The sequence below is a fragment of the Engraulis encrasicolus genome, chromosome 23 (assembly GCF_034702125.1).
Source record: "Engraulis encrasicolus isolate BLACKSEA-1 chromosome 23, IST_EnEncr_1.0, whole genome shotgun sequence".
Classification (NCBI taxonomy): domain Eukaryota; kingdom Metazoa; phylum Chordata; class Actinopteri; order Clupeiformes; family Engraulidae; genus Engraulis; species Engraulis encrasicolus.
The window spans coordinates 11,462,853-11,475,352 of record NC_085879.1 but is presented as its reverse complement, the minus strand read 5'-3'; the positions used below and the strand labels follow the sequence as shown (position 1 = coordinate 11,475,352).

Below are 12,500 nucleotides of genomic sequence, written 5' to 3'. Positions count from 1 at the left end.
TTGCAGACAGAGACAGAGAGGAAGGGATGAGTGATGGGGAGTGAAAGAGGAAGAGGCAAGGACAGGCCGTAACGTGTGTGGGTGTGTGTGTGTGTGTGTGTGTGTGTGTGTGTGTGTGTGTGTGTGTGTGTGTGTGTGTGTGTGTGTGTGTGTGTGTGTGTGTGTGTGTGTGTGTGTGTGTGTGTGTGTGTGTGTGTGTGTGTGTGTGTGTGTGTGTGTGTGTGTGTGTGTTGAAAGAATCTGAATAGTGCCCCCAATGACACATAACATTTCAATGTCCATGTATTGTTTGATACGTGTTTGAATAACACTTTTAGACTGTGCGATGCCAAATAAAAGTTCCCTTTGTTTATGGCATCAGGATGTACTGAACTTCCCTCCCCCCCCAAACTGCTGATTTGAAATCGCCTATCCATTGCTATTGGCTAAGACTATCACTGTATGTGACATCATCCAATGTGACCTCATTTCCTGTGGAGGTATTTTTTAAGTTCAGCCACTGGCATTGTTCTACCCTTTTTCTTGCTCTTCTTCTGCTTGTACCTGTACCTGTTAACACCTATTCAGGCTAATGGCCTCCCCTTTCCCTCTCTCAAGCCAATAAACCTTGCATTTCTGAATTTCAACTATTGCACTGAATGTGGTGTTAAATATTAATTATTAGTAAAACCTAGATACTATCATATAGAGCTTCGAACCCAGACGATATAATTTGGATTCATGGATTTGGAGAAGAACTGAGCTGGTAAGGATTTTTCACTCTTCTAGTTGACAAACTGATGAGAAAGTTTTTAGCTTTATTGTTTCCCATGAGTGTTGTAAGATAATGCCTGACTGTTTTTATCATATGGACATGGTCGTAAATGTGAATCTCCCAAAAGGCTGAGTCCTGACGAGGACTGGTTACCCAACTCAATGATACTGAGTTGAAGTAGTACAGAGTTTATGTTACATTGAAAGTAAATATTTATGTATAAACATACAGAAATCTTTATTTTTTGTTGCAAGCGGCTGTTAGGAGTAGCTTAATAGATCCGTGAATTCTGTCCTAGCAGGAGAATTAGTTATAGAGGCCAAAGTTTTACATATTTTCTCTCTTTTTTCTGACTTAAATTTCTCTCTGTTTTGGTAAAACTTTGCCTGGTCTAACTGAAACGGCGCCCGACGGGAGCTAGCCAGGACAATTTGATGATTTCTCCGTAGAGTAAGCTGTACTTGACTCTGCTGCGGCCAATGGCTGTGTAGTGCGCATTGTAACCGACCAAATTCGTCCTGAGGACTCTGAATAAGAGTGGGCCCTGATTTTTTGTTTACTACACTGAAGTGATTTTTGATGGGAGACCGAGTGCTGAGCGAGTCTATATGATAACAACAGAAGGACATGATAGTAGTATATCTGAGTACATGAACAGTCTGTCAGCTAGAATGGGTGTAAAATCAAACTTAAGCTCCTAAATTCAGAAATCAGTGCAGTGTTGGAATCAGATGCATGTGTCTGTCTTTTGTTCTTCTTCTGTGTCTGCCATGGCTGTCTTTGTCTCCTCTTTTCTTCTTTCAACTAACCCCCATTCCCATGTCCTGATCTAAAGAAATTTGATCAATGTGTCTATCAGTGGCAACTGCTCAGAGTCAATCAGAATTAGCTGGCCAACTGTAGTAAAAGAGGCAGGGGTGCCTATTTACTAAATACCCATTTTGATTTATTTTGAGCAGTCAACGCCTTGAACTTTTCCCTCCATTTTATCTTTGTTTGGGCCCCTTTATTGTGTGTCTGTGTGTGTGCTGGCCAGTGTGTTTGTATGTTGTAACTGTAAACCCCCCACACTCCCCCCAACTTTAACATTCCTGACCCCCTCCCCGATAGGTGTGAGTGTACTGTATGTCTTCTTAAAAGTTAAAGAAAGCTAAAATCAGAGTGCTGACCTTAAGACAAAGAAACTTAACAGAAGTAATGATATTCCCAACCAAAAATTGAATTTGGAAAGATGTATGAATTTCTGCCATGACATTTTATTTTCACCCTTCTCTTTGTTTGATTTGGTCGTGAGTTCATATCACACTGTTCACCCATTTGTTGTTTTGGTTTGACAAGAATTTGAGTTGATACATTTTTGCTTTATTTACTGTTCCCTGATTCCAAGTGGGTCTTCTTTGATTATATATTCAAGATGGTTGTTTTTTTCCCAAATTAATCATTTTGTGTCTTCTGAAGCAGGCCTGGTGTTGTGGAAGTTAGCTGGCCCACAGCAGTTGTGAGAAGAAAAGCATGGTGGCCTGTTGAGAAACAAATCTTGCTAAGTTTAACATCTTGTCTATATACTCAAATGAGTGATTTGTTTGATTTTCCCAGATTTTTTGTTTTGTTTAGATTGGATGATAATTTTGGTAAATACACTTTCATGATAGGCCTACAATGAGAAGTGTTGTTTTATTTTGTGTCAGTCTGCCATAGATATTTTTTTAAGCCACTAAACCTTAACTCTAGTGTACAGTCATGCCCCACCTTCGAGACCATCCTCCCATGATTTTTTTTATCAAGTTTTAATCCAAGATACTGCTTTGCAGTTGCAAGTTTTCCCTGTTCTTTGTTTCAGAAACGTGTACATTGGCCACAGGAAGCAAAATTAGTCCCCAACGAGTGTAAACCGTGTGTCTCCAAGTGCGAAAGACGGCTGGCGTTGACTATGCAAATGATGTGTTTTGAACAATCTAAACTTACTTTCTGTATTGGCTTGAGGGTTATCTACTGATGGGAATTCCAGTGGTGTGTTGAACTTCTGAGAGGAAAGCAGAAGTTGTGTACCAAGCAATACTATAGTAAGGTTTGCGGTGTTCATGTATGGCGGCATTACCCAGCCAAACATCTGGAGAGGACAAGATGGTCCTTTGTTTGAGACACATTGGGTGAATAAGCGTGGCACATCTCTGCGGTCATTGTTTTCTCACTTGGCATTTTCTATTTTTATTTTTGTTTATTTGTTTTCCTGAGATTTCTCCAATCTGCTACAGCTGGAATGCTCCACAGATTGCAAAGGGGGAGAGGATCCGTGAGTTGTTTACTTTCAGTGGAGGATGGGTGGTGATTGACTGTACCTATGAGTTAACTTGTGTGAGGCCTGTAACCTGTCCTTCTTTGCCTGTGCTTGTTGCAGATTGTGTGAAGATAAGTTGACTAATTATGAGTTTGAGATGAAGAATTCACACAAAAGCAAAGTCATGAGTTAAGATTGAAATTTAAGAGTTTATACGAGGCAAATGTTTTGAATGGACTAGTTTATTTTCTTGTTTTGATTTCAAGGTGTCAAAAGGGGGAGCACCCCTTGCCCATGCTGAGAGATCCCCTTTTCACACCTTTAGTGGCAGACTGACCTGTTGATTTTCTTTTGTTTATTTCAAGGCATCCATTTGAAATTGGAATTTGTGATTTGATTGTGTCTTTGAATTCATGAAAAGGGGGAGAGAATCCCTATACTGACACATTTTGCTATTTTGTTTCATTTTGTTTGTTCATCCATTTTATTTTGATTCTTCCATGTCCTCTTAGATCTTATGGGTGAAACTGATGCTTGTTGTGAACATTGATGTGTGCGGAATAAGATACTTGAGTGTATGATGCTATCTCTCTTCCCGGTAACGTGCCATTGACCTGGTCCACTGCATTGGCCTCGAAAGCCACATGACATGAAGAAGATGGAGCCAGATGATGAAGAGGAAGAGTACTACAGTTTTTCTTTTTACACTCGTCTGCACACACTACGCGTTTCACATTGCTTTACATGAAGAACTGAATGACATGCGTCACATGAGTCAACTCGTTTGCAATCCTGTCATGACAAAATTCTTACAGTCCATTTCAATTGTCTTCATATCATGCTGCTTATGATAACTTTTTGATGGAACCAATCTCCAGAGTGCTATTTCTCTATACATTTCCAGAGTGCTATGTGGATTACTGTTTTGATATGTTTGTGAAGTATTTTAACTTCAAAAGGGGGACTGAAAGAATCTGAATAGTGCCCCCAATGACACATAACATTTCAATGTCCATGTATTGTTTGATACGTGTTTGAATAACACTTTTAGACTGTGTGATGCCCAATAAAAGTTCCCTTTATTTATGGCATCAGGATGTACTGAACTTCCCTTCCCCCAAACTGCTGATTTGAAATCGCCTATCCATTGCTATTGGCTAAGACTATCACTGTATGTGACACCATCCAATGTGACCTCACTTCCTGTGGAGGTATTTTTAAGTTCAGCCACTGGCATTGTTCTGCCCTTCTTGCTTCTTCTGTGTATGTACCTGTAGCTGTTAACACCTCTTCAGGGAGAGGGGGTGGGGAGGCCTGTGGACAGGCCTTTGGGGCCTAATGGCCTCCCCTCTCCCTCTCTCAAGCCAATAAACCTTGCATTTCTGAATTCCAACTATTGCACTGGATCTGGTCTTAAATATTAATTAGTAGTAAAACCTAGATACTATCAGTGTGTGTGTGTGTGTGTGTGTGTGTGTGTGTGTGTGTGTGTGTGTGTGTGTGTGTGTGTGCTCGTGCGCGTGCGCGCACATGGGCATGTGTGTGCTTGTGTGTGTGCATGCACAATTTCTTTGTGCATTATTTTTAAAGAGGACTATCTCCTAAACAATAACCGTGTATCTGTATTTATGTAGCTGACAGTCACCTTAATTTAATTTGGGACAAATAAAAGTACTCTACTCTACTCTACTATCTCCATCTCTATCTAATAAATGTAGTGACTATTCACAACAAAGTGGTTCATTTTGTGAAGAAATCACACTTTCATACTACCATTATTAATATACAAATGTCTTATAATTAAACATTCCTATTTTGTTTTTTGCTTCATAGAGGTGTGTAAATGCCAGTTATATGATTTACTGTAATCCTCCACCACAGCAGTGATGAAAGCATGCTGCTAAAGTCCCCCTCTGAGCGACATGTTACACCCCACCCTCCACACACCTCACCCACTCCCCACACTGAGAGGAATCCTACAACATCAAATAGCAGCATCGCTCCCTCACGGCCCCAAGTTATTACTGGAGATTAGCAACTACACCCACTCATTTTGCTCTCACAAAGAAAGGAAAAAAGAAGTAGGAAGATAGAAGAAAGGGATGTGTAAACCCCTCTTTCCCCTTCCGGAGAGAGAGAGAGAGATGATTGATACTTCTCTTCTCCCCCTCCACCCCTCAGAGGAGGATCTGAAAAATTAACTACCACGCTGACACATTTTTTTTTGTAGACATGAAAATCGTTTTCTACTAAAATCCCCCTAAGGAAATCTGGGCATGTTAATTGGGTGAAGAAAAAAATAATGTCACTGCTAGACTGTTATTAAAATATTTCCACACTTTTCAGAGAACTCAGAAACTGACAAAAATCCCAGCATGAGCAAAGTCAAAGAAAACTTTAAAAGAAAGAAGAATTAAGTAAGAAAGAGAAAAAGAGAGACTCTTTGTTCTTTTCTTTTCCGCACGAAGGAGCTGTCATGATTCATTTAGTTTTGAGGTTCAGATCATGCCTTAGTTTGCCTCTAACATGAAAGACAAGACTGATCTCTTATAGTGCTCTTCAGAGAGCTGGTGTTTGGAAGGAAATTGAAGCACAGTTACAGGGATTCTTCAACTGGCTGAGATTGGGAAAGCCATGTCTCAATTTATGAGTGAATGGAGTGAGGAGAGAGAAAAAGAAATGGAAAGATTGAGATGCTGTGTGTGTGTGTGTGTGTGTGTGTGTGTGTGTGTGTGTGCGCGTGTGTGTGTGCGTGCGTGTGTGTGTGTGTGTGTGTGTGTGTGTGTGTGTGTGTGTGTGTGTGTGTGTGTGTGTGTGTGTGTGTGTGTGTGTGTGTGTGTTATGAAATCTATGTGTTACTTCTTCTCCAGCCGCCGTGCTCCCCACCCAGACTGCTGGCAGTGTTGAAGGCCTGCAGCTGCCAAACAAGACCCCAACTCCAGCCAACCAGCCAGCCAGCCAGGCAGTGAGAATAATGACACACACACACACACACACACACACACACACACACACACACACACACACACACACACACACACACACACACACACACACACACACACACACACACACACACACACACACACACACACACACACACACCCCAACTGCCGACAGATGACTAAGCGATACATGAGTCTTGGGCGAAGCCAATTAAATCCATTAGCCACCATGTGTGTAGGAGACAAGTGGAGACAGAGAGAGAGAGGGTGGTGGGGTGTACATGGTGGTTAGGGCAGTCATGGGTGAGCGGTTAGGGCGTCAGACTTGCATCCCAGAGGTTGCCAGTTCTAGTCCCGACCGGCCAGGTTGGTGGGGGGAGTAATCAACCAGTGCTCTCCCCCATCCTCCTCCATGACTGAGGTACCCTGAGCATGGTACCGTCCCACCGCACTGCTCCCCATGGGGCGCCACTGAGGGCTGCCCCCTTGCACGGGTAAGGCATAAATGCAATTTCGTTGTGTGCAGTGTGCAGTGTTCACTTGTGTGCTGTGGAATGCTGTGTCACAATGACAATGGGAGTTGGATATTCCCAATGGGCTTTCACTTTCACTTTCACATGGTGAGGGTGGAAGAGACGGTTAAAGAAGGGAATTTGAGAGAGGAAGGGAAGAGAAAAGGGAGAGGGATGCATGCGGCTGTGGGATTTAGGAACAGAAGGGTGACGAAGAGGACATTGTTGCTGGCTGTCTCGAGAGGGTGACTAAATAAAGTGCAGGTAGAATATAGAAAATGGAGGCGAGAAAAGATAAGAGAAAAGAGCATAAATATAGCAGATAAGAGACAGGCGTCTTTAGCTGAGCTCCAGTCAATAATACCAAGCTGCTTGTCACCACACCGTAAAGAGGCAGGCAGACAGGCAGGCAAGGAGTGAATGGATAAATGCAACTTCATGAGTTGGGGAGCAAGGAGATGAGAATCCACTTCAGTATGTGAAAAGAGAAAAAATAATGTGATTGGAGGTGAAGCAAAATTAGGAAAAATAGAGCAAAAAGGATGGACAGATATTAAGAGAGGTAAGACCCTTACCCTTACCCTTACCCTTGCCATCGACACTACATGTTTTGTTCTACTTGAACACTATATTACCACTGCCCAAGACATATATACCACTGACCAAGACAGGAGAGACCTCCAGCGAGTAATCAAGTCTGCTCAACGGACAATCAAAGCAGATCTACCCAACATCCAGGATCTTTACATACAACGGTGTCTGAGGAGGGCCAAACGAATTATAGCTGATCCGCACCACCCCAGCTACACACACTTCACCCTTCTACCATCTGCCCGGAGATACAGGTGCTTACGTGCTCACACCAGCCGACTCAGGGACAGCTTCTTCCCTCAGTGTATCAGACTGTTGAATTCAAAAACACAGACATAGGAAGGAATTCACTCATCACATCTCCCCTTTCTCCGACCTGCCACTTTTTTATTTTATTTTTTTGCAGCTTTCAACTTTTCAACTTTTTAAATATATATTTTTTCCTACTTTTTTTGCCTTTTTAACATTCTTTTTTACCTTTTTTGGGACTCCCAGAGCAGGGAAGCTTTTCATTGTATATATATGTTTCATATATATACACATGACAAATAAAATATCTTGTATCTTGTATCTTGTATCTTGTATATTTTTATCCCCACTTCAGTCACTAGTCCCAGAACTATATGTAAATAAACATTGAGTTGATCGATTTTTGTCAGCATATTTAAACTTGAACTGCGGTGAAATGAGCTGAATCATGCTGCAGAGTTTTTTTGTGACTAACAACAAACTCCTAATTTAGTTTACACTCCCAATTAAGCCACCAAGTACCGAACTTGCTGAATAAACATTTACACTAGCTTTCCAAGTCAAACAATCGGATAATGCTAATTGCTAATAAGAAGCCTAGCCTCGCTGCAGTTAATGCAACTCTGAGGAATTCCGTTCCATCCACTAAATTACCATGTGAATTATTCGTAGCCAAGTCTCTATGCCTTGCTTGAAAATTGTCTGTTTGCTTTGGTCAACATCTTAGACCTTATTAGGGAAGACTGTCAAACACACCACAGTGAGCTTCTCAGCAGCTTTGTTTTTTTTCCTGTATGCCTACAGCTTGTCAATGAAAAATTGAACGTGTGTCACGGTTTGAATGTACATGACACCTGCCACACAACTGCATATCTGGGAACCTCTCTGTCAGCGGTCTCCCTCATAGTAGAGTTCATCATCACCCATTTTGATATTGTAACACTCAAAAGGGCACATATGCTTAAAACCCGAGTTCATAACTTGAAGGTCAGTGAGCATGAGAGATGACCTTTAATAACCTTGAACATGTGCTTCAATATGTCCTCTGTGGCCCCTATTCTGCTCTGTAACCTGGTAACTGGAAATTGATTGACCTTTAATATGTAAAAAGCAGTGCTTTTATGAAGGTCAGGAAAGACCTTCCTTCCCCAGTGTAATAAAATGTGAGCTACTGTCTCCACGTTACTCTTGCTCAGCAAACATAGACTTTCTAATACCTTTCCTGCCTTTCTGGTGAAAATACTTAGTATTCAACCCACAGACATAAGGACAAACTAGAAGTGTTCAATTAAAACTGCAAAAAAAAAAATCACTGTGTCCATAGTCATCCAGACAAAATAGCTCCCCCATGATTCATTCATTTGAACATAAGGCAGAGATTTGGACCTCACAAACTATGTGTCAGACAGACAGATGGTTAGGATGTTAGGTTAAGTCCTGTTTATCTGGGTTCAAATGCAGAGGCATGGGTATTTCTTTTTTTCAACAACAAAAATGATAAGCAGTCCACCCCAGGCCCAAGCAAGAACATATGCAGTCTGCATAAAAGTGAACTCATAAATCCACCTGGCCTTAGTGAGGGGGGACAAGCCAAACAAAAAAATTAACCCAGCTGAGAGAGAGAGAGAGAGAGAGAGAGAGAGAGAGAGAGAGAGAGAGAGAGAGAGAGAGAGAGAGAGAGAGAGAGAGAGAGAGATAGAGAGAGAGAGAGAGCTTGTCCGCGTGCATGCATGTCTGCGTGGGTGCATAAGTGTGTGCACGTATGCATGCGTGCATGCAAGTACCAGGTGACTGTGAGTGACATAAAATCTTCCTATTCTGTTATGCAATCACCCAGCCTTTTCACCTTAAGGTTCCTGTGCAGTGAGTTGAGTTCATGACACCTACTGTAAACCTTTCCTCAGTAAACATCAACAGCAGAGGTTCCAAGCTCAAAAGGAAGGGCAAACCAAGTAAAACCCTGCTGCATTCACCTTACCTTCAAGCATATACTTAATTCCACCACCTTTCCATATGGGAAAGGAAAATACCCCTGCATAAAGCAGCGATATAAAAACAAGCTTTATTCAGAACACATGCACTCTACGAAAATAAATGGTGAAATACCAGTACATCAGAAAGAGGAGAATCTTTGAGACAGTGGCTATTCAAACAATCTAGTGTGAAGAACCTTTCATATCATGGAAAGGTTAAAAAGTGTGTTGCTTAGCCTCAATGGAACCACACAAATATTCTATGAACCTTCTGCAATTTTACTTTCACACTGCAAAGTGTTTACATTATGTTCATTCTGAAGTGGTGCTGTACCCATACATTGAAAAGACAAGAGCCCAAGGTTCAAACCCAGCCCCAAGCCACTGCCCCACTTAGCTCCTGTCATATCTTCAGTATCATCACAATCTTTGCTGCCACAGACCCAAACAAGGTGGGCAGACCTACATCGCATACTAACCCTCCAAAAATCAAACTGGTGTCTAACCATCTGATGAACAGACTGACCAACGTAGAAGTGTAGAAGTGTATAAAGCATGTCCTTTGATGTACACCCCTGATTTAATGTCTGAATATAACCTTGTGACTCATGCCTTACATTTTGGTCTTTATTTATTATGCACAAGCAGTCTTTGCTTTTACTTAAAAGAGGTCAAATTAAAAGCAGGCATTTTTTGTGTTTTTTTACAGTGACAGCTGTCTCTTGTAATGGAGGCCATTCAGACATCCCCTGACTCCAATGGCTAGACAACACCCGTGTACCTGTCTGGTACCATGATCATTACTGATGTGCCAACGAGACTCCACTTCGATGAGATTAGCCCAGGTTTCGAGCCAGTAGGAACACAGAATAGGGAATGGAGAGAATGGAGAGATAGATGCTGTTCAGTTTAAATTATTTTCCCATTTGCCTGTATGGTTTTCATACATTAATATTCCAGCATAACCAATCTTCTACTGTTGTTCCCGACTGGCAAAACTTGGCCGAAACAACACGCAATAGCCAAACAGATTGGACACAAAGCATGTCCTATTGCAGGTGCTCGCCTTGCCTTCCGACCACGACATTCTGACCAACAACGGGCAAAAATTAAATGAAAGTAAATCAGTAGCCCCATTCCGCATATACAGGGATCTGAGTGTGCTTTCTACTTTGTACTATGAGAAAATTTTCCAGAAGAGGTGTTTCACATCCATGACTGAGGGCAGGAAAAAGTGGCAGTGCACTACTTTGCGCATCAGTCCTACATGCAATATTTGCACATGGCTACCTTCCCAGGCACACTGAATAAACTAATAAAAGTGCCTTCAACCTAAAAAAAAGTCACTCTCATGTAGGCTTTACATTTTTGCCCTTGTACAACAAAACACGGTCATTGTGCTTGATGTTTCCGGTCAATATACAGCAAATGGCATGAGTGAGACAAGTGAAATATTTCACTATTATATTATATTATATTATATTATATTATATTATATTATATTATATTATATTATATTATATTATATTATATTATATTATATTATATTATATTATATTATATTATATTATATTATAGCCCATTGTATTACATTACGACTGTGATGATGGTTAAGAAAATGATTTCTAGTGAAACAGGCCAAATGGCTAGTTAGTCAGGAAACCACAAGCCAAAATAGCTAGTAAGCAAAACATGTTTATGTCAAGCACTGGAAACTATTAAAAAGCTGAAACAAATTTCTGACAAATAATCATCTACCATGGATAACGGCCACTACCTCTAATTTGCAAAACAGATTTTTGCTCTTTCAACTTGACATGAATTCATAAGGTCATGAGCGAGTCCAACTCCATATGGCTGCTCTAATTAACACAAGTAAATATTTAAATGAAACATTCAAATACATTAATTTAAAACTGAATTAACCAAGGCAACGGAAATGTAACAAGCGAACAAATTAAATGTTTAAAAACCCCTGAGTTTAATTACTTTTGCAGACATACAAACAGCATATGCCTGACACACACACACACACACACACACACACACACACACACACACACGCACACGCACGCACACACATACACACTTTTAATTATATCAATAGCCATTAGTTTTTTCTAAATAATAATAGTGTTTCCAAAGTTGTTTTGTGGTTAATGTGTCTAACTTTTTTCTATCTTTTAAACTCTGACTTAATAGAAAATACGTAGCCTCTTACTGCAACTGGGGTCGCCGGCGACCCTATTCACTTGCTGAAAATGCTTAACTACATCATAACAACATTGCCATGACATTACAGAGAGCCATAGTGCTGCGCTTAAGAGTCATTCTCCAATCAAAACAAAGTCACATAGGCTTGCACTACAAGATTGATCATTTCATCAGCATTTGCATACCCAGGTAAGTAACCTTCTGGAATACTGAAGTCGGAAAACCCTAAAGCTCGGGATGCACTGCTTTATACAGAAATAATTATGCAAAACGATACAGTACGCAAAAATATTGCAAGAACAAACAGAAACATTCAAAGGAAATGCGGCCATTTTTTGAGTGCTATTGTGAGCATGCAGTGATGAATACCTACATTAATAATGTACACAAACACACAGCAGTGAAACCATTGAAGAAGTTCTTGAATTATGGTGGAGGTGTTAGTAAGTGTGTGGGCTCTTGCTGTACCTGCTGGCGAAATGCTCAATCCGGCTGTGTGTGTCTGCATGGGGTAGCTTGGGTGAGGAACAGGGCCTGTGAAAATACATACACACACACACACACACACACACACACACACACACACACACACACATTATGTCTTGATAGATGTAAATCTGAGACAAAAATGTAGAATAAAGACGTTTCCATTCTCTGTCCATCTCTTTCTATCACTATGGCATTTTTTTCCCCTCAAACTATTTCTGCACATTTGTCATCTTCTTCACTACTATCTACTTCTTTTGTAAGCTCCACTCATATCTTCCTGAAGTGCTGCTGTAGTGCTTCTATGGTTATGGATCCTTAGATAAGCTAGCAGGCTAATCCCCCTAATATGAGCCCTTAGCTACAGTACGCTGCTCAGCTGTGTTATCTGACCTGCAGTTAAATAGCTCTTTCACAAAACACCAGAAACACCATTTAAATGCCTTTTAAATTGATTTTACGGTAGTGTTGGAGTAATTGTAACTGGGTTAATTTCTC

At 40.8% G+C, this 12,500-nt stretch overlaps 1 protein-coding gene across 1 annotated transcript in view; it reads right to left on the bottom strand.

Moving 5' to 3' along the window:
* The window catches only part of drp2 (dystrophin related protein 2), a 172,006-nt gene that overhangs the window by 21,076 nt on the left and 138,430 nt on the right, over positions 1-12,500 (bottom strand). The window contains exon 17 of the mRNA XM_063190737.1: positions 11,985-12,050. Coding sequence (XP_063046807.1) covers positions 11,985-12,050 — 66 coding nt within the window. The remainder of the gene's footprint in view (positions 1-11,984; positions 12,051-12,500) is intronic.